The following is a 19,443-nucleotide window of genomic DNA, read 5'->3' as shown; positions in this document are numbered from 1 at the left end:
TGTTTGGTGACATACCTAATTGTCTCAAATTCCTAATGAAATATTGAAACACAGGAGAGGGTTGGGAGGGAAATAGAGAATGTTTGAACACTGATTCATTTCAGGGCTAGTGAAGGGACCAGAATTGCTCAAGTGCAGATCCCTCTGAGATACACAGATCTCCAAGGGTTATAGAGTTAACCCTTAGTGTCAATGGAGGAACAACAGCAATGCCATGGGAAATTGGACAATGTGGGATTGAACCAGGTGTAAGTCATTTAGAGTAGTCAGCGGCAGCAGCTTATTAAATTTCAATCAGTATTTTATCTCTGTCTTGTAGGAATGCGGAATTCCGAAGCACTTTGGATTATTTTACGCAATGGGAACTGCACTTATGATGGAAGGTCTCCTCAGTGCCTGTTACCATGTGTGCCCGAACTACACCAATTTCCAGTTTGGTGAGTCTACATGTCACATCCAAGGACAATTATCAATGGATCTGGGATTGGGCTCAGGCCATTCCGTGGTTAAAGCCTATTCAAACTTCAAAAATGCCTAACAGTTCAACGACAGGAGATGCAGAAATACAGGTAGTCCCTGAGTGACGAACGTCCGACTTACGGACAACTCATGCTTACGAACCGAGGAAGGAGAATGCCATCCGCCATTTTAAGTCAGATCGTGATGCCGTCCACCATTTTAAGTCGGATGGCGATGCTGTCCGCCATTTTAAGTTGTTGCTGTTGACAGTGTTGAGTATTTAACTTTGTATTTGGCTTCAATTTTTCTTAGTAAGATTCACCCTGACCCCCTCCCCCCCCCCCCAATTGGCTGGTGGCGCAGTGAGCTCGGTGCCGGGCTGGAGAACAGAGGTTCCTGAGTTCGATTTAGTGACAGACCACTCACGTGCCAGGTTGATGTCGATCCAGTAACTCCCTTACCATCTGTGCTGGGTTAATGTTGAGCTCGCAACTCAACCTCGTAAAAAAATATTGCCACCTCCGGTTTCAATTCCCACGTGGAATATTGTGGAGGATCAAATACCCAAACCCAGCACAGCCCCCACATGTACCATTTAACCTGTCTCACTGCAGTGGAGTTTAGGACCCGGGGAGTCCAGTGTGGTGGTCCTTAGGACCCAGCGGACCTCAGGAGCCTGAGGAGCTTGGGACCCACCGCCCGCAGTGTTTCTGTTCCATTGACGGGAAGCGATCGCGAGTGAAAATAAAGTGGAAATAATAAAGTGTCTGGAAAGAGGTGATCGTTTTCAGTCATTGGAAAAGCATTAGGCTACAGTCGGTGAACAATTGGAACAATTTTAAAGGATAACGTATAAAGTGAAAATAATGGAGCATGTGAAAGGCCCTGCCCCGATGAAAGCTACAATTATTACTAAGCAATGCAGTGGTTTAATTATTGGAATACATACGTTTCTTAAGTGTTTCAGATGCATAGAAAGGTAAAATATATACTATATACTAAGACAAACGTTTGACTAACTGATGCTAAATAATACCGGATGTACTTGTTCCAACTTACGTACAAATCCGACTTAAAGACGGACTTAGGAATGGAACTCGTACGTAACCCGGGGACTGCCTGTAAATGGAAAGCTGGGAAAATTCACAGAAAAACCTGCTGCTGGGGGAGCTCACCAGGTCAAAATTCAAAGTAAATTTATGTATATGTCACTATATACAACTTGAGATTCACTTTCTTGCAGGCATTCATAGAACAAAGAAATACAATGGAATCAATGAAAAATTACACATGAAAATATTGACAAACAGTTGATGTGCAAAAGAAGACAAAATGTGCAACTACAAATAAAGTACAGTCGACCCTCCTTATCTGCGGGTTCTGAATGCACGGATTCAACCGACCGCAGATCAGGAAAACCTGGAAGTTCTCTCTCCAGCACTTGTTTAAGCATTGTTTGCCTCGTGTCTTGTTCAGACGCTACTTTGTTTCTGGAAAAAATGGCTCCTAGAAAGCAATTAAGTGGTCAAAGCAATTCCTCAAAGACTAAGGGAATGTAAAGTGCTATCTCTCGCAGAGAAAGTAGAAATCTTAGAACTTTTGAAGAGTGGCATGTCGCTTGCCGAAGTGGTCCTCAGCCCTCAACCTCCACAGATCCTGACTTTAGTATTATTGAGCCTCCTTATTCCCTAAACAATACAGTGTAACAACGATTCACATAGTATTTCCATTGTATTAGATATTATAAGTACTGTAATCTAGAGATGATTTAAAGTATTACTTGTTTTTGAGCATTGTTCGCCTTGCGTCTCGTTCGTTTGCTCCTTGTGTTGTGAGCAAGAGGAAGGAGTTTAAAGCTAGTAAGGGATGGCTGGCTAGTTATGTAAAACGCTGCACCTTCAGGAACTTAAAGATCACAGGAGAATCGGGATTGGCTGATCAGCATTCCTAGAAGAGCTACAATGATTGCGTTTGTACTGAACACGTACAGACTTTTTTCTTGTCATTATTCCCTAAACAATACAGTATAACGGGTTGAATTCGGATGATGTTTTTGCAGGGAAATGTACTATGAACATGTGGTCGATGTTTAAGGATCTCTTGCAGGATGTTAGAAATAAATTTGTCCCGGTGAGGAAGATAAAGAATGGTAGGGTGAAGGAACCATGGGTGACAAGGGAGGTGGAAAATCTAGTCAGGTGGAAGAAGGCAGCATACATGAGGGTTAGGAAGCAAGGATCAGATGGGTCTATTGAGGAATATAGGGTAGCAAGAAAGGAGCTTAAGAAGGGGCTGAGGAGAGCAAGAAGGGGGCATGAGAAGGCCTTGGCGAGTAGGGTAAAGGAAAACCCCAAGGCATTCTTCAATTATGTGAAGAACAAAAGGATGACAGGAGTGAAGGTAGGACCGATTAGAGATAAAGGTGTGAAGATGTGCCTGGAGGCTGTGGAAGTGAGCGAGGTTCTCAATGAATACTTCTCTTCGGTATTCACCACTGAGAGGGAACTTGATGACGATGAGGACAATATGAGTGAGGTTGATGTTCTGAAGCATGTTGATATTAAGGGAGAGGAGGTGCTGGAGTTGTTAAAATACGTTAGGACGGATAAGTCCCCGGGGCCTGACGGAATATTCCCCAGGCTGCTCCATGAGGCGAGGGAAGAGATTGCTGAGCCTCTGGCTAGGATCTTTATGTCCTCGTTGTCCACAGGAATGGTACCAGAGGATTGGAGGGAGGCGAATGTTGTCCCCTTGTTCAAAAAATGTAGTAGGCACAGTCCGGGTAATTATAGACCAGTGAGCCTTACATCTGTGGTGGGAAAGCTGTTGGAAAAGATTCTTAGAGATAGAATCTATGGGCATTTAGAGAATCATGGTCTGATCAGGGACAGTCAACATGGCTTTGTGAAGGACAGATTGTGTCTAACAAGCCTGATAGAGTTCTTTGAGGAAGTGACCAGGCATATAGATGAGGGTAGTGCAGTGGATGTGATCTACATGGACTTTAGTAAGGCATGTGACAAGGTTCCACACAGTAGGCTTATTCAGAAAGTCAGAAGGCGTGGGATCCAGGGAAGTTTGGCCAGGTGGATTCAGAATTGGCTTGCCTGCAGAAGGCGGAGGGTTGTGGTGGAGGGAGTACATTCAGATTGGAGGGTTGTGACTTTGGTGTCCCACAAGGATCTGTTCTGGGACCTCTACTTTTCGTGATTTTTATTAATAACCTGGATGTGGGGGTAGAAGGTTGGGTTGGCAAGTTTGCAGACGACACAAAGGTTGGTGGTGTTGTAGATAGTGTAGAAGATTGTCGAAGATTGCAGAGAGACATTGACAGGATGCAGAAGTGGGCTGAGAAGTGGCAGATGGAGTTCAACCTGGAGGAGTGTGACATGGTACACTTTGGAAGGACAAACTCCAAGGCAGAGTACAAAGTAAATGGCAGGATACTTGGTAGTGTGGAGGAACAGAGGGATCTGGGGGTACATGTCCACAGATCCCTGAAAGTTGCCTCACAGGTAGATAGGGTAGTTAAGAAAGCTTATGGGAACTTTCATAAGTTAAGGGATAGAGTTTAAGAGTCGTGATGTAATGATGCAGCTCTATAAAACTCTAGTTACGCCACACTTGGAGTACTGTGTCCAGTTCTGGTCGCCTCAGTATAGGAAGGATGTGGAAGCATTGGAAAGGGTACAGAGGAGATTTACCAGGATGCTGCCTGGTTTAGAGAGTGTGGATTATGATTGGAGATTAAGGGAGCTTTGGAGAGAAGGAGGATGAGAGGAGACATGATAGAGGTGTACAAAATATGGAGAGGAATAGACAGAGTGGACAGCCAGCACCACCTCCTCAGGACACCACTGCTCAGTACAAGAGGACATGGCTTTGAGGTAAGGGGAGGGAAGATCAAGGGGGATATTAAGAGGAAGGTTTTTCACTCAGAGAGTGGTTGGTGCGTGGAATGCACTGCCTGAGTCGGTGGTGGAGGTAGAAACACTAGTGAAGTTTAAGAGACTACTAGACAAGTATATAGACAATAGACAATAGGTGCAGAAGTAGACCATTCGGCCCTTCAAGCCTGCACCGCCATTTTGAGATCATGGCTGATCAACTACTATCAACACCCGGTTCCTGCCTTGTCCCCATATCCCTTGATTCCCCTATCCATAAGATACCTATCTAGCTCCTTCTTGAAAGCATCCAGAGAATTGGCCTCCACTGCCTTCCGAGGCAGTGCATTTCAGACCCCCACAACTCTCTGGGAGAAGAAGTTTTTCCTTAACTCTGTCCTAAATGACCTACCCCTTATTCTCAAACCATGCCCTCTGGTACTGGACTCTCCCAGCATCTGGAACATATTTCCTGCCTCTATCTTGTCCAATCCCTTAATAATCTTATATGTTGCAATCAGATCCCCTCTCAATTTCCTTAATTCCAGCGTGTACAAGTCCAGTCTCTCTAACCTCTCTGCACAAGACAGTCCGGACATCCCAGGAATTAACCTCGTGAATCTACGCTGCACTTCCTCTACAGCCAGGATGTCCTTCCTTAACCCTGGAGACCAAAACTGTACACAATACTCCAGGTGTGGTCTCACCAGGGCTCTGTACAAATGCAAGAGGATTTCTTTGCTCTTGTACTCAATTCCCTTTGTAATAAAGGCCAACATTCCATTAGCCTTCTTCACTGCCTGCTGCACTTGCTCATTCACCTTCAGTGACTGATGAACAAGGACTCCTAGATCTCTTTGTATTTCTCCCTTACCTAACTCTACACCGTTCAGATAATAATCTGCCTTCCTGTTCTTACTCCCAAAGTGGATAACCTCACACTTATTCACATTAAACGTCATCTGCCAAGTATCTGTCCACTCACTCAGACTATCCAAGTCACCCTGAATTCTCCTAACATCCTCATCACATGTCACACTGCCACCCAGCTTAGTATCATCAGCAAATTTGCTGATGTTATTTTCATTGCCTTCATTTAAATCGTTGACGTAAATCGTAAACAGCTGTGGTCCCAATACCGAGCCCTGTGTCACCCCACTAGTCACCACCTGCCATTCCGAGAAACACCCATTCACCGCTACCCTTTGCTTTCTATCTGCCAACCAGTTTTCTATCCATGTCAATGTCTTCCCCCCAATGCCCTGAGCTTTGATTTTACCCACCAATCTCCCATGTGGGACCTTATCAAATGCCTTCTGAAAATCGAGGTACACTACATCCACTGGATCTCCCTTGTCTAACTTCCTGGTTACTGCCTGAGTCAGTGGTGGAGGCAGATACACTAGTGAAGTTTAAGAGACTACTAGACAGGTATATGGAGGAATTTAAGGTGGAGGGTTATATGGGAGGCAGGGTTTAAGGGTCGGCACAACATTGTGGGCCAAAGGGCCTGTAATGTGCTGTACTGTTCTATGTTCTGTAACAACTATTTACATAGTATTTACACTGTATTAGGTATTATAAGTAATCTACATATGATTTGAAGCATATGGGAGGATGTGCATAGATTATATGCAAGCAATACGCCATTTTATATAAGGGACTTGAGTATCCGCGGAGGGTCCCGGAACCAGTCTCCGTTGGATAAGGAGGGCCGACTGTATAATAATGAGAACGTGAGTTGTGGAATCATTGAAAGTGAGTCCACAGATTGTGGAATCAGTTCAGTGTTGAGGTGAGTGAAGTTATCCACACTGGTTCAGGAGCCTGGTGGTCAGGCTGAATCTTTAGAAGCAAAGGAATAGTTGACATTTCAGATTGAGACACTACATCAGAACAGCTGCTTGATCCACTGAGTTCCTCCAGTGGCTCCAATCACATAAACATTATTCTGGATCAGTGGTGATCTCAAGGTGCTTTAAGAGCAGAACACATTGGAGGGAGTCACTGAGAGAGAAATGAGAGCAAGGAGACTTCAGTAGGAGTATGAAGAATCAGTCCAACTGCTCTCAAATTTCCTCAGGCCGGGAAGAAATAATGCCTTGCCATTTAGACGAGAAATGTTGTTTTATTATTTAGGGTGGCACGGTAGCACAACACTTTACAGTACCAGCAACCCAGGTCAATTCCTGCCACTATCTGTAAGCTGTTTGTACTGTACGTTCTCCCCGTGACCATGTGGGTTTCCTCTGGGTGCTCTGGTTTCCTCCCATAGTTCAAAGATGTACTGGTTAGTCATATGACGTATGTTGCATGTTATGGAGCAGACTTAATGAGCCAAATGGCCTGATTTTGTTCCTATGTCTTGTGGTCTAGCAGGTTAATTGGTTACGTGAGTGTAAATGGTGTGTGCATGTAGGGATCAAAATCCAAAGATGGTCTCAAAGCATTAATAGTTTTCACACCAGTGACAAACTACTTAGCAGTTGATCTATCCCTGTTTTAACTTCTTTAGACCAAACCAATTATACAGTTGCTCATACAACATGAAGAGCTAACCCCACAGATGCTGACTATTTCCAGAATTCTTTTTCTTTCAGATTTATAAGATCTGCATTTTTTAACTTTTCAGTAACTGGGGAAAAAGTCAGATTCAACCTCCCAATGCAATTGGAGTTGATTTCCCACTTCTGCTGGCATAATCACTGGACTTCTATAGAAAAATATTTCCAATAATCAGGTTGTTCCTTACTGTCCCCCACACTCAGAGGGTTTTTTGAGGACAAAGTGACTACAGATACTGGAACCTGGAGGAGCTCAGCAGGTCAGGTAGCATCTGTGGAGGCAAAGGGATGGTCGATGTTTTGGGTCATGAACCTGCATTAGGACCAGAGGAATTTTTGATTGTTCCCAATTCGGTGTCAAGTTGGTTCTGACAATGGTCATTGTACAGGCTCATTTTAAGTCTTGATGGAGGAACCTTGTCCCCGTTCTGATGCCTCGTTCTGTTTGGTGCACAGACACGTCGTTTATGTACATGATAGCTGGCCTCTGTATGCTGAAGCTGTACCAGAAGCGCCACCCAGATATTAATGCCAGTGCCTACTCTGCCTACGCCAGCCTTGCCTTGGTCATATTTATCTCCGTGTTGGGAGTGGTGAGTTCAGCTTCCCTTTGAAATACTCTTTTTGTTAAAGGAAACAAACCTGTTCATAATGGCTGTAATGTTATGAGAATGAAGTTCAATTTATTCTTGTTATAGTTACATAGGGTATAAATGCCATGAAAATCAGCTTTTTGCAGATAATTATAAGATGAGGGCAACACAAGTTAGCATAAACTTCAATTAACACATAAGTAACTTCCACAAAAATAAATAACAAGATAAACATAATGAGACTAGTGCAAGAAATTACAGCACCAGTGGCCTGGATTAATTCCCACCACTGCCTGTAAGGCGTTTGTATGTTCTCCCTGTGACCATGTGGGTTTCCTCCCACACTCCAAAGACATATGGGTTAGTAGGTTAATTCGTCACATGGGGTAATTGGGTGGTGCAGCTTGTTGGGCCGGAAGGGCCTGTCAGTGTTCCATATGCCTAAGTAAAAATAAATGTCCTCTGACCAGTGCTGAAAGAACTTACAAAGTCAGTCAGCATCTATGGAGAGGAATAAACAGATGACAACACGATTGATGAAGAGTCTTGACCTGAAACATTGACTGTTTATTCCCCTCCATAGATGTGGCCTGACCTGTTGAGTTCCTCCAGCATTTTATGTGTGTTACTCTGAATTTTCAGCATCTGCAGAATCTCTCGTGTTTATGATCCCGATATTTTTTTTTGTCCTTTCTTCTTTCTCTCCAGGTCTTTGGAAAGGATTACATTGTATTCTGGGCTGTTTTCTCCTTTATTCACATCCTATCAACACTTCTGCTCAGTATACAACTCTATTACGTGGGCCGCTGGAAACTGGGTAAGTATCAGCTCTGTTCAAAGTGTACTTTCTCTGCAGCAGTTTGGTGTTCTTGGATAATGTCTTGGGTTTGTTTCTAAAGCAGTACACCTTGGACCTCCATCTCACAGCCATCACAGCATTTCTAATACATCGTTCACATTCTAAATGACACCACTGCTGTATTGGTCTTTCCCTGGTTTGGGAGTGGGAGCCCATTGTAGGCATTGTCATTGTTCAGGATATTTATGTATTTGTGGCAGCTATAAACTGTAGGTGCTCCTCACTGCACTCTCTCCTCACAGCTCTTCCATGGAGAGAGTTAGGAGTACCAAGTTTCTGGGGTTGCACATAATGGACAATCTCACCTGGTTTCTCAACACAGTTTCTTTATTCAAGAAAGCACAGCAGCGTCTCCACTTCCTGAGGAGGCTGAGGTTGAGGCGAGTGAGGCTCCCCCACCCCCCCACATTCTAATCAATCTTTACAGGAGCATCATCGAGAGTGTCCTGACCAGCTGCATTTTGCCCGATTTTCTGCCTGTCCTTTCTGAGAGTCTCACAACACACTGCATCAACGTGTATACCAACTGCCCCACCTTCAGCCCTATCACTCTCATTCCCATCCTTCTGCATACTATCTGATAGCAAGGGACAAAATTGGTCCATTTGAAGATCAGTGTGGTCATTTGTGTGTGGAGCCAAAAGAGATAGCAGTGAGTTAAATGGATTTTTTGCATCTGTATTTAGTTGGGAGATGGACACAGAATCTGTTGACTTTATGTCTCTAAACTTTTCGAATGGCTAAACAGCAGGTCAACAATGGCTGTAACTATCCCCCACCCTATCCAACACAGTCTATTGGCCCCAACACCCAGCAATGATGAAGTCCTTCCATGAACTGATTCTCCCCCACTTCTGTCATTGGAGAGCATTTTAAATGGTGCGTCTTGTCTTTTGCAGATGCAGGAATATTCAGAAGGATAATTCATGTAATTTATACTGACCATGTCAGACAGTGCAGTGGTCCTGCCTACATAGTAAGTGCTCTTTTGTTGCTTGACAGTCACAGCTACAACCAAGACATTTGTTTAAAGATTAGCTTTATTTGTCACATGTACATTGAAACATCCGGTGAAATGTGTTGCTTGTGTCAGTGAACAACACAGTCCGAGGAAGTGCTGGGGACAGTCTGCTAGTGTCACCATGCTTCTGGCACCAACATAGCAGGCCCACACCTCACCAGCCCTAACTTATACTGTACATCTTTTGGAATGTGGAAGGTAACCAGAGCATGCTGGGAAAACCTACAGGCAGAACTTCCTTACAGAAAACAACTGGAATTGAACCCTGATTGAGATTACTATCACTGTAAAGCATGAAACTAACTGCTACATTGTAGTCCATCCACTGAGCCGAGTTCTGCCGTTGGTAATGCTCTTCAAATATCTGCCCATGGTTTTTAATTCCTGGTCTGTTCCTCTGATTCTATCTTTCTACACCTCTGACTCTGAATATTCCTTCAACACAAAGATATTAAATAATTAACTACAGTTTCACCTGCTATATTTTAACATTTGGAATATAGTCGGGAAAATTTACAGAATGACATATTTACAATGGCAGCACATCCCAATTAGCAGAATCCCTTTGAATATTCAATATTGGTGTTTGTTCCTAAAGCAAGGTATGGAAAATATAATCTGTTTTACTGACTCTCGCTCTCACTCTGATGCGCGCGCTCTCTCTCGCACACTCACTCGCGCCCACTCTCGCGCGCTCACTCTCCCTGGCGTGCTCTCACTCTCTGTGGCGCGCTCTCTCTCTCTCTCGCGCACTTACTCATGCCCTCTCTGGCGTGCTCTTACTCACTTGCGCACGCTTCCTCTCTCGCTCTCCCTCTCTCGCACTCTCCCCCTCTCTCGCTCTCCCTCTCGCGCACTCTCTCTGGCGTGTTCTCGCTCTCTCTTACGTGCACTTCCTCTCTCCCCCTCGCGCTCTCCCCACTCGCACTCTCCCCCCTCGCGCTCTCTCTCGCATTCTCCCTCGCGTGCTCTCCCTCTCTCGCGCGCTCTGTCTCTCTCTCTGGCGTGCTCTCTTGCTCTCTATCACACTCGTAATCTCTCTCACGCTCCCACTCTTGCGCTCTCTCTCTGGTGCCGCTTCCTCTCTCGCTCTCTCCCTCGCGTGCTCTCCCTCTCTCACGCGCTCTCCCCTTCTCGCGTGCGCTTCCTCTCTCGCGCTCACTTTCTCTCTCATGCACTCACTTGCGCCCTCTCTGCCGTGCTCTCACTCTCTCATGCACGCGCTTCCTCTCGCGCTCTTCCTCTCTCTCTCACGCTCACACTCTCGCGCTCTCTCTCTCTGGCGCGCACTCTCTTTCACGCTCTCTCTCGCATTCTCCCTCGTGTGCTCTCCCTCTCTTGCGCGCTCTGACTCTCTAGCGTGCTCTCTCGCTCTCCCTCTCTTGCTCTCTCACGCTCGCAATCTCTCTCACACTCACTCTCTCTGGTGCGCGCTTCCTCTCACTCTCACCCTCTCTCGCATTCTCCCCACTCGCGCTCTCTCTCGCATTCTCCCTCGTGTGCTCTCCCCCTCTCACGCGCACTTCTTCTCTCACTCTCCCTCTCTCGCACACTTACTCGTGCCCTCTCTGGCATACTCTCACTCTCTCTCGCGCTCTCCCTCTCTCACACTCTCCCCCTCACGCTCTCTCTCGTGTTCACTTCTGCGCTCTCTCTCTCTCTGGCATGCTCTCACTCCCCCTCGCGCGCGCTCTCTCACACTCTCTCTCTGGTGTGCTCACTCTCTCCGTTTCTCTCCCTCTTGCGCTCACAATCTGTCCTGCGCTCGCTCTCTCTCTCTCTCTGGCGTGCTCTCACTCTCTCCCTCTCGCGCTCACAATCTCTCTCACGCTCTCTCTCTCTCATGCTCTCCCCCTCGCGCTTTCCCCCTCTCGCATGCGCTCACAATCTCTCTCGCACTCTCCCTCTCTCATTCCCTTTCTCCCTCTTGCTCAGGCTCTCTCTCTCTGGCGCTCTCCTCCTCTCGCGCTGTCTCTCCCTCGCACTCTCTGTCCCTGGTGCACACTTATTCTCTCGCTCTCCCTCCCACTCTCTCTCTCGCGCACACACTTGCGCCCACTCCCTCGCGCGCTTTCCCCCTCTCGCTCTCACAATCTCTCTCTCTCTCTCACGCGCTCTCTCTCTCTCTCTCTCACGCTCCCGCGCCCACTCCCTCACATGCTGTCTCTCTGGCATGCTCTCCCCCTGGAGTTCTCCCTCTCTCGCTATCCCCCTCGCGTTCTCCCCCTCTCGCTCACAATCTCACTCTCTCTCGTGCTCCCGATATTGCATTCTCCCCCTCGCGCGCTCTCTCTCCCTGGTGTTCACTTTCTCTCTTGTGCTCTCCCTCTCTCTCGCTCTGTCCCCCTCTCGCGCTCACTTCTTCTCTCACTCTCTCTGGCGTGCTCTCACTCTCACGCGCACTCACTCTCTCTGGCGCGCACTCCCTCTCATGCTCGCGCTCCCCCTCTCTCATGCACGCTTCCTCTCATGCTCGCGCTCCCCTTCTCTCACGCTCCCACACTCTCGTGCTCTCCCTCTCTGGCGCGCTCCCCCTCACCCGCTCTCCCCCTCGCGATCTCGTTCTCACTCTCTCTCGCGCGCTCTCGTTCTCACTCTCCCTCGCACTCTTGTTCTCACTCTCACACTCTCAATCTCTCGCACTCTCTCTCACTCTCCTGGAGGAACTCAGCAGGTCAGGCAGCATCTATGAAAATGAATGAACAGTTGACTTTTCAGGTTGAGACCCTTCACCTACTCAAGTGGTCACCAACCTTTTTAAGCCCAAGATCCCCTACCTCGGCCTTGGTGAAAGGCAAGATCAACCCCAAATCGATTAGTTACTTGCATGTGCACCGGTGCAGAAAAGACCGGAAGTAAGACCCTGCAACCCGGAAGCAGAAATAATGCATGAACACTAGGTTTTTTTGCACCACAGACTGATTTAATATTGACAATATTCTTGCGGTCTGGCAGACTTGGAGGGGGGGGGGGGCAAGGGGTGGTGTTAAACATGACCGAAATCCAGAGATACTCGAAGCAGGTTCCTTATGTCCAGTCCATTCCGCAATTTGGTTTTCGTGGCTCTCAGCACTTACCTGCTGTCCCACGCTGCTCACGTTTTTTCTGCTGGAAAAAAACTCAAGTGGGTTTGTCTTTAAGTGCAGGGTGCTTGGACTCAAGGTGCTGAAGCAGTTTTGAGGGCTTCATTGCCTCATTAGACACTCCGGGCCCGAACTCCAGCCTCCCACCCGCCAGACGCCTTGGTCAGGTGCGTCTGTTCCCGTGCCAGGGCTGTGGAGGTCACAGTCCGGAGAGACCGACCAACTGAACGAGGAGTGCGACAGGGCACATGTCTGTCCCCCTTGTAGGATCTATCGGCCGACAAAAGTTTGTTTCAGTAGATCGCAGCGAGGTAGCGCTTACAAAACCCTGAGCCCAAATTAGGTCGTCTGCGAATATTTTAGCACTGGGTTCCCCATGAACAGTTAAATTGTGTACAGGTTTTATTTCTGAACACTAATTCTAATTTTAGTCAATCCATAATTTCATAACTAGAATGACCCCTAACTCTCTCCTAGATCCTAGTGTTGTGATTGTGTGGAAGCAAATAAAGACTAAATATTATCATGATTCACGATAATGTTGTGTGCTCTGATTCACTGAGTTGTGGCAGTCATGTCAGCTTCTTTTGGACATGTTCTATTAAAGTCCTCTGCTTTCTGCTCTCAGGATCGAATGGTGTTGCTGATCATGGGGAACATTGTGAATTGGTCATTGTGAGTATTTGGCAGCTCCACCTCTATCAGTACATGTCTGTCCCTCCTGTCATCTTGCAGCTCTCAGACCGTGTAGCCCATTCCTTGGTGGTGGGGAAGAGATTAAAGATATCATGATATTTGTTGAGTACCTGAAAATTAGATTAGGCAGCATAAGGTTGCTACGGTTGCGATTTAATCCCTGAAGAAAGTTTTTTTTTAAATTAACTGAAAATCACAAACTTGCAGTGTGTGTGATGGTTCTGTTTTTCTTCTGGGTGTGGAGCATAAAACAGAAGAATATGGACATGCCCAAACATCACACTTAGGTTCAGTGTTGTCAAGTGATGTAAGTTACATTGATGGCCTACAGGTGCACAGCTCAGAGCCATAACAAATCTGACCCAGGGAGGTCCCCTTTAAGTAATTGATATAAAGATGAAGATTTGTTTTATTTATCAAAGGTTCAAAAGTTAATTTATTATTATCAAAGTCCTTCTTCTCCAGATAGCCACAAAACCAAGAGAGAAAAGAACGGCAGCACTACCATCAACCCCCAAATCCCTCCTCCCCTGCACACAAAAAAAATGAGAAAGAGCAGGCAAAAATCACAGAACACGAAAATATACATAAGACCGGGGGGAAAATATCAATTCACATCCAAAATGCAGAAAACTTGGGCAATATTCTCCCTCTCCATAGCAGAGTGATCTCACCAGTGATAAGAGACAGTCTCCCATGTTATCACACGTTCATTGAAACATAGTGAAATGTGTCATTTTTGTCAATGATCATCATGTTCTTGAGATGGCCTGAGAACTGCCCACAGGTCTCACAATACTTCTGACACCAACATAGCTTGCCCAGAACTTATTAACCCTAACTGTGCTTCTGTGGACTGTGAGAGGAAACCGGAGCACCTGGAGGAAACCCACGCGGTCATGGGAAGAATGTACAAACTTCTTACAGATGATGGTGGGAATCAAATCATGATCAGTGCTTGCCTGCACTGTAAATTGATTGTGCAACCTGCTACACTACCGTGCCACCTACACTGAGCCTAAGATGACAGAAATCAATCCATCTAATTAAATGATAATATTTGGCAAAGGAGCCCAATCTTCTCTCAAAATCAAATCAAAGATCAAAAGTTCTATTTCTAATTTTTTCCAAACTAAGACATAACACTATTTGCGAAAACCATTGAATTAATGTGGTGACAGAGGTATCTTTCCATTTTAATAAAATAGCCCTTCTTGCCAACAATGTAACAAATGCAATTACATGTTGAATATACGTATATTGAACAGATTAAAAATCATGCAAAAAAAACAGAAATACTATATATTAAAAAAGTGAGGTAGTGTCCAAGGGTTCGATGTCCATTTAGGAATTGGATGGCAGAAGAGAAGAAGCTGTTCCTGAATCACTGAGTGTGTGCCTTCAGGATTCTGTACCTCCTACCTGAGTGAGAAAAGGACATGCCCTGGGTGCTGGATGTCCCTAATAATGGACACTGCCTTTCTGAGACACCACTCCGTGAAGATGTCCCAGCTACTTTGTAGGTTAGTACCCAGGATGGAGCTAACTAGATTTACAACTCTCTGCAGCTTCTTTCAGTCCTGTGCAGTAGCCCCTCCATACCAGACAGTGATGAAGCCTGTCAGAATGCTCTCCACGGTACAACTATAGAAGTTTTTGAGTGTATTTGTTGACATGCCAAATCTCTTCAAACTCCTAATGATCTCTTATGGTCTTGAAGTATAGTTGCTGTCTTGCCTTCTTTATAACTGCATTAATATGTTGGGACCAGGTTAGATCCTCTGTGATCTTGATACCCAGGAACTTGAAACTGCTCATTCTCTCCTTTTCTGTAAATCTAGGTTTTGATAGTGCATTGGAGGTTACAAAAAGATTTAATTGAGTTAAAGACTAGGTCTTGATTACAGAATAAAATAATTATTGACAAGTCCAATTTAGTTAACAGTAAATCCAATTTCCTATTCTAACAATGGGTACATGCTATAACGTATTTAGTAAAATTCCTGAATTTTGGGTGGTTCCTGCTGCATTCCATGTTTCTACTTTCTATGACAATAATGGGTGCACGCTGGAACACAATTGGTGACGTTGCTGAAATGTGGGTATTGTTGCTGCTACATTCCATGTTTCTACTTCTAGGCTTTGACTGAGGCTCCCAGTTACTGTTGTAGCATAACCCACATCCCTATTTCCTATTTATTAGACCTTACTATTCTATTTCCTATAGCACAAGCCACTCGTAGGAAAGCAGCGATGGATTGTGGTTTACAATTAGTTTTCTGGGCTCTGGAATGCAAACATCAATGTAATTGTATGAGGACATTGTGCAAACCTTGGGGAGACTGTTGTTCAATAGGTTGTGTCTTGAGTTGCCCCTCCTAGTTGAATGCAGCACGAGCTAAATTGATATAACCATATAACAATTATAGCATGGAAACAGGCCATCTCGGCCCTTCTAGTCCGTGCCAAACGCTTACTCTCACCTAGTCCCACCAACCTGCACTCAGCCCATAACCATCCATTCCTTTCCTGTCCATATACCTATCCAATTTTACTTTAAGTGACAATACCGAACCTGCCTCTACCACTTCTACTGGAAGCTCGTTCCACACAGCTGCCACTCTCTGAGTAAAGAAATTCCCCCTCGTGTTACCCTTGAACTTTTGCCCCCTCTCAGCTCATGTCCTCTTGTTTGAATCTCCCCTACTCTCAATGGAAAAAGCCTATCCACGTCAACTCTATCTATCCCCCTCATAATTTTAAATACCTTTATCAAGTCCCCCATCAACATTCTATGCTCCAAAGAATAAAGACCTAACTTGTTCAACCTTTCCCTGTAGCTTAGGTGCTGAAACCCAGGTAACATTCTAGTAAATCTGCCTGTTATTTTTCAGAGCTGCATATGGGCTTATTCTGAGACCCAAAGATTTTGCCTCATATCTGCTGGCAATTGGGATTTGCAATTTGCTGCTGTATTTTGCTTTTTACATCATCATGAAGGTAAGAGTACAACTGTTTATAAACATTCTATTAACTTTTGAGAGCTCAGAAAGAAGCCATTCAGTTCCAGAGGATTATACTCCACAGAAGTCTCCATTTGCACTGCTGAGTTACTTACGTCTGTGTATGTAACTTAAGAGTATGTTTTGCGTATCGCTCTGCACTGCTGCCCCAAAATAACGGATTTCACAATGTATGTCAGTAATAAATCAGATTCTGATTTGTTAGTAAGGCATTGTGTGTGGACAGTCAATGGGGGGGAGGGGAGGCAAGATTTTGGTGTGATTTAATGACTGTTTGCTGTTTGTGCCCCCAGTTAAGGAGTGGTGAGCGGATCAGACCGATTCCGCTGATCTGCATTATCTGCACAGCTGTGGTCTGGGGTTTTGCTCTCTTTTTCTTCTTTCAAGGTCTCAGTACGTGGCAGGTAAGACCATTGTTATCAAATCAGTAGAGTGAGATTCAGTCTGTCATTTGTTCTCTCGCACACACTGGAATGGTTTCTTCTTTCACCTATGTTGATCCCGTTAATGCCACAACCTTTCTTTTCCAAGATAACCTGACCCATCGAATTAGAACATAGAAACATAGAAAACCTACAGCACAATACAGGCCCTTTGACCCACAAGCTGTGCCGAACATGTCCCTACCTTTAAAATTACCTAAGAGTTAGCCATAGCCCTCTATTTTTCTAAGCTCCATATATCCATCCAGGAGTCTCTTAAAAGACCCTATCGTATCCGCCTCCACCACCACCGCTGGCAGCCCATTCCATGCACTCACCACTCTGCGTAAAAATCTTAGCCCTGACATCTCCTCTGTACCTACTCCCCAGCACCTTAAATTTGTGTCCTCTTGTGGCAGCGATTTCAGCCCTGGGAAAAAGCCTCTGACCATCCACATGATCAATGCCTCTCATTATCTTGTACACCTCTATCAGGTCACCTCTCATCCTCCGTCACTCCAAGGAGAAAAGGCTGAGCTCACTCACCCTATTCTCATAAGGCATGCTCCCCAATCCAGGCAACATCCTTGTAAATCTCCTCTGCACCTTTTCTGTGGTTTCCACATCCTTCCGAAAGTGAAGTGACCAGAACTGAGCACAGTTCTCCAAGTGGGGTCTGACCAGTGTCCTTTAAAGCTGTAACATTACCTCTCGGCTCTTATAAAGCTGTAACATTACCTCTCGGCTCTTAAACTCAGTATCACAGTTGATGAAGGCCAATACACCATATGCCGCCTTAACCACAGAGTCAACCTGCGTAGCAGTTTTGATGTCCTATGGACTCAGACCCCAAGATCCCTCTGATCCTCCACACTGCCAAGAATCTTGCCATTAATACTCTATTCTGCCATCATATTTGACCTACCAAATGAACCACCTCACACGTATCTGGGTTGAACTCCATCTGCCACTTCTCAGCCCAGTTTTGCATTCTATCGATATCCTGCTGTAACCTCTGACAGCCCTCCACATTATCCACATCACCCCCAACCTTTGTTTCATCAGCAAACTTACTAACCCATCCCTCCACTTCCTCATCCAGGTCATTTATAAAAATCACGAAGAGCAAGGGTCCCAGAACAGATCCCTGAGGCACACCACTGGTCACTGGCCTCCATGCAGAATATGACCTGTCTACAACCACTCTTTTTCTTCTGTGGGCAAGCCAGTTCTGGATCCACAAAGCAATGTCCCCTTGGATCCCATGACTCCTTACTTTCTCAGTAAGCCTTGCATGGGGTACCTTATCAAATGCCTTGCTGAAATCCATATACACTACATTTACTGCTCTACCTTCACCAATGTGCTTAGTCACGTCCTCAAAGAATTTAATCAGGCTCGTAAGGCATGACCTGCCTTTGACAAAACCATGCTGACTATTCCTATTCATATTATGCTTCTCCAAATGTTCATAAATCCTGCCTCTCAGGATCTTCTCCATCAATTTACCAATCACTGAAGATGTTGGAATCGATTGCTCAGGATGTGGTTTTGGGGTACTTGGAGGCACATGATAAAATAAGCAATATTCAGCATGGTTTCTTCAAGGAAAAATCTTGGCCTGACAAATCTGTTGGAATTCTTTGATGAATTAACAAGCAGGATAGACAAAGGAGAATTTGTTGATGTGTACTTGGATTTTCAGAACGCCTTTGACAAGGTGCCACACATGAGTCTGCTCAACAAGCTACAAGCCCATGGTATTACAGAAAAAATTCTAGCATGGATAAATCTGTGGCTGATTGGCAGGAGGCAAAGAGTGGGAATGAAGGGAACTGTTTCTGGTTGGCTGCCGGTGACCTGTGGTGTTCCACAGGGGTCTGTGCTGTGACCAATTCTTTTTGCATTTGGATGATGGGATTGATGGCTTTGTTGCACAATTTGCAGACAATATGAAGGTAGGTGGAGGGGCAGATAGTTTTGAGGAAATAGGGAGGCTACAGAAGGACTTAAACAGATAAGAGAATGGGCAAAGAAGTGGCAGATGGAATAGTGTTGGGAAGCGTATGGTCATGCACTTGGGTAGACTTTTCTAAATGGAGAGAAAATACAAAAAACTGAGGTGCAAAGGGACTTCGGAGTCCTTGTGCAGGATTCCCTAAAGGTTAAACCAACACGTACAAAAAAGCTGGATGAACTCAGCAGGTCGGGCAGCATCCGTTGAAAGAAGCAGTCAACATTTCATCATGAACATCGAATTCAATGTTCATGATGAAACGTTGACTGCTTCTTTCAACGGATGCTGCCCGACCTGCTGAGTTCATCCAGCTTTTTTGTACATGTTGATTTGACCACAGCATCTGCAGTGTACTTTGTGTGTTCTCTAAAGGTTAATTTGCAGGTTGAGTCTGTGGTGAGGAAGACAATTTCAACATTAGCTTTAATTTCAAGAGGGCTAGAATATAGAAGCACCATGTAATGTTGAGACTTTATAAAGCACTGGTGAGGCCTCACTTGGAGTATTGGGAACAGTTTTGGGCCCCTTATCTTAGAAAGGATGTGCTGAAACTGGAGAGGATTCAAAGGAGGTTCACAAAAATTATTCCAGGATTGAATAGCTTGTCATTTGAAGAGTGTTTGATGATTCAGGGCCTGTATTCACTGGAATTTAGAAGAATGAGGCGTGACCTCATTGAAAGCTATCCTGGATTAGATAACATGTGTTAAGTGTTTAGGTAGAGTTAGCTAGTGCTTTTCTCTTTGGAGTGGAGGAGGATCAAAGATGTGTAACTTGATAGAAATCTATAAGATGATATGAGGCATCGTTCGAGTGGAC

The 19,443-nt window shown here is 45.2% G+C and overlaps 2 protein-coding genes across 7 annotated transcripts in view; one reads left to right on the top strand and one right to left on the bottom strand.

The window, feature by feature from the left end:
• The window catches only part of LOC132385078 (palmitoyl-protein thioesterase ABHD10, mitochondrial-like), a 148,505-nt gene that overhangs the window by 18,202 nt on the left and 110,860 nt on the right, over positions 1 to 19,443 (bottom strand). The gene's annotated exons all lie outside the window — the stretch shown is intronic.
• sidt2 (SID1 transmembrane family, member 2) overlaps positions 1 to 19,443 on the top strand; it is a 121,040-nt gene that overhangs the window by 86,328 nt on the left and 15,269 nt on the right. For all 3 annotated transcript variants that reach the window (XM_059956789.1, XM_059956791.1, XM_059956788.1), the window contains 7 exons: positions 320 to 437; positions 7,367 to 7,503; positions 8,212 to 8,320; positions 9,262 to 9,338; positions 13,095 to 13,141; positions 16,057 to 16,162; positions 16,479 to 16,589. In XM_059956789.1, coding sequence (XP_059812772.1) covers positions 320 to 437; positions 7,367 to 7,503; positions 8,212 to 8,320; positions 9,262 to 9,338; positions 13,095 to 13,141; positions 16,057 to 16,162; positions 16,479 to 16,589 — 705 coding nt within the window. The remainder of the gene's footprint in view (positions 1 to 319; positions 438 to 7,366; positions 7,504 to 8,211; positions 8,321 to 9,261; positions 9,339 to 13,094; positions 13,142 to 16,056; positions 16,163 to 16,478; positions 16,590 to 19,443) is intronic.

The sequence above is a fragment of the Hypanus sabinus genome, chromosome X2 (assembly GCF_030144855.1).
Source record: "Hypanus sabinus isolate sHypSab1 chromosome X2, sHypSab1.hap1, whole genome shotgun sequence".
Lineage (NCBI taxonomy): Eukaryota > Metazoa > Chordata > Chondrichthyes > Myliobatiformes > Dasyatidae > Hypanus > Hypanus sabinus.
The sequence above is the reverse complement of the archived record's forward strand: the minus strand, read 5'-3'. Positions and strand labels throughout refer to the sequence as shown.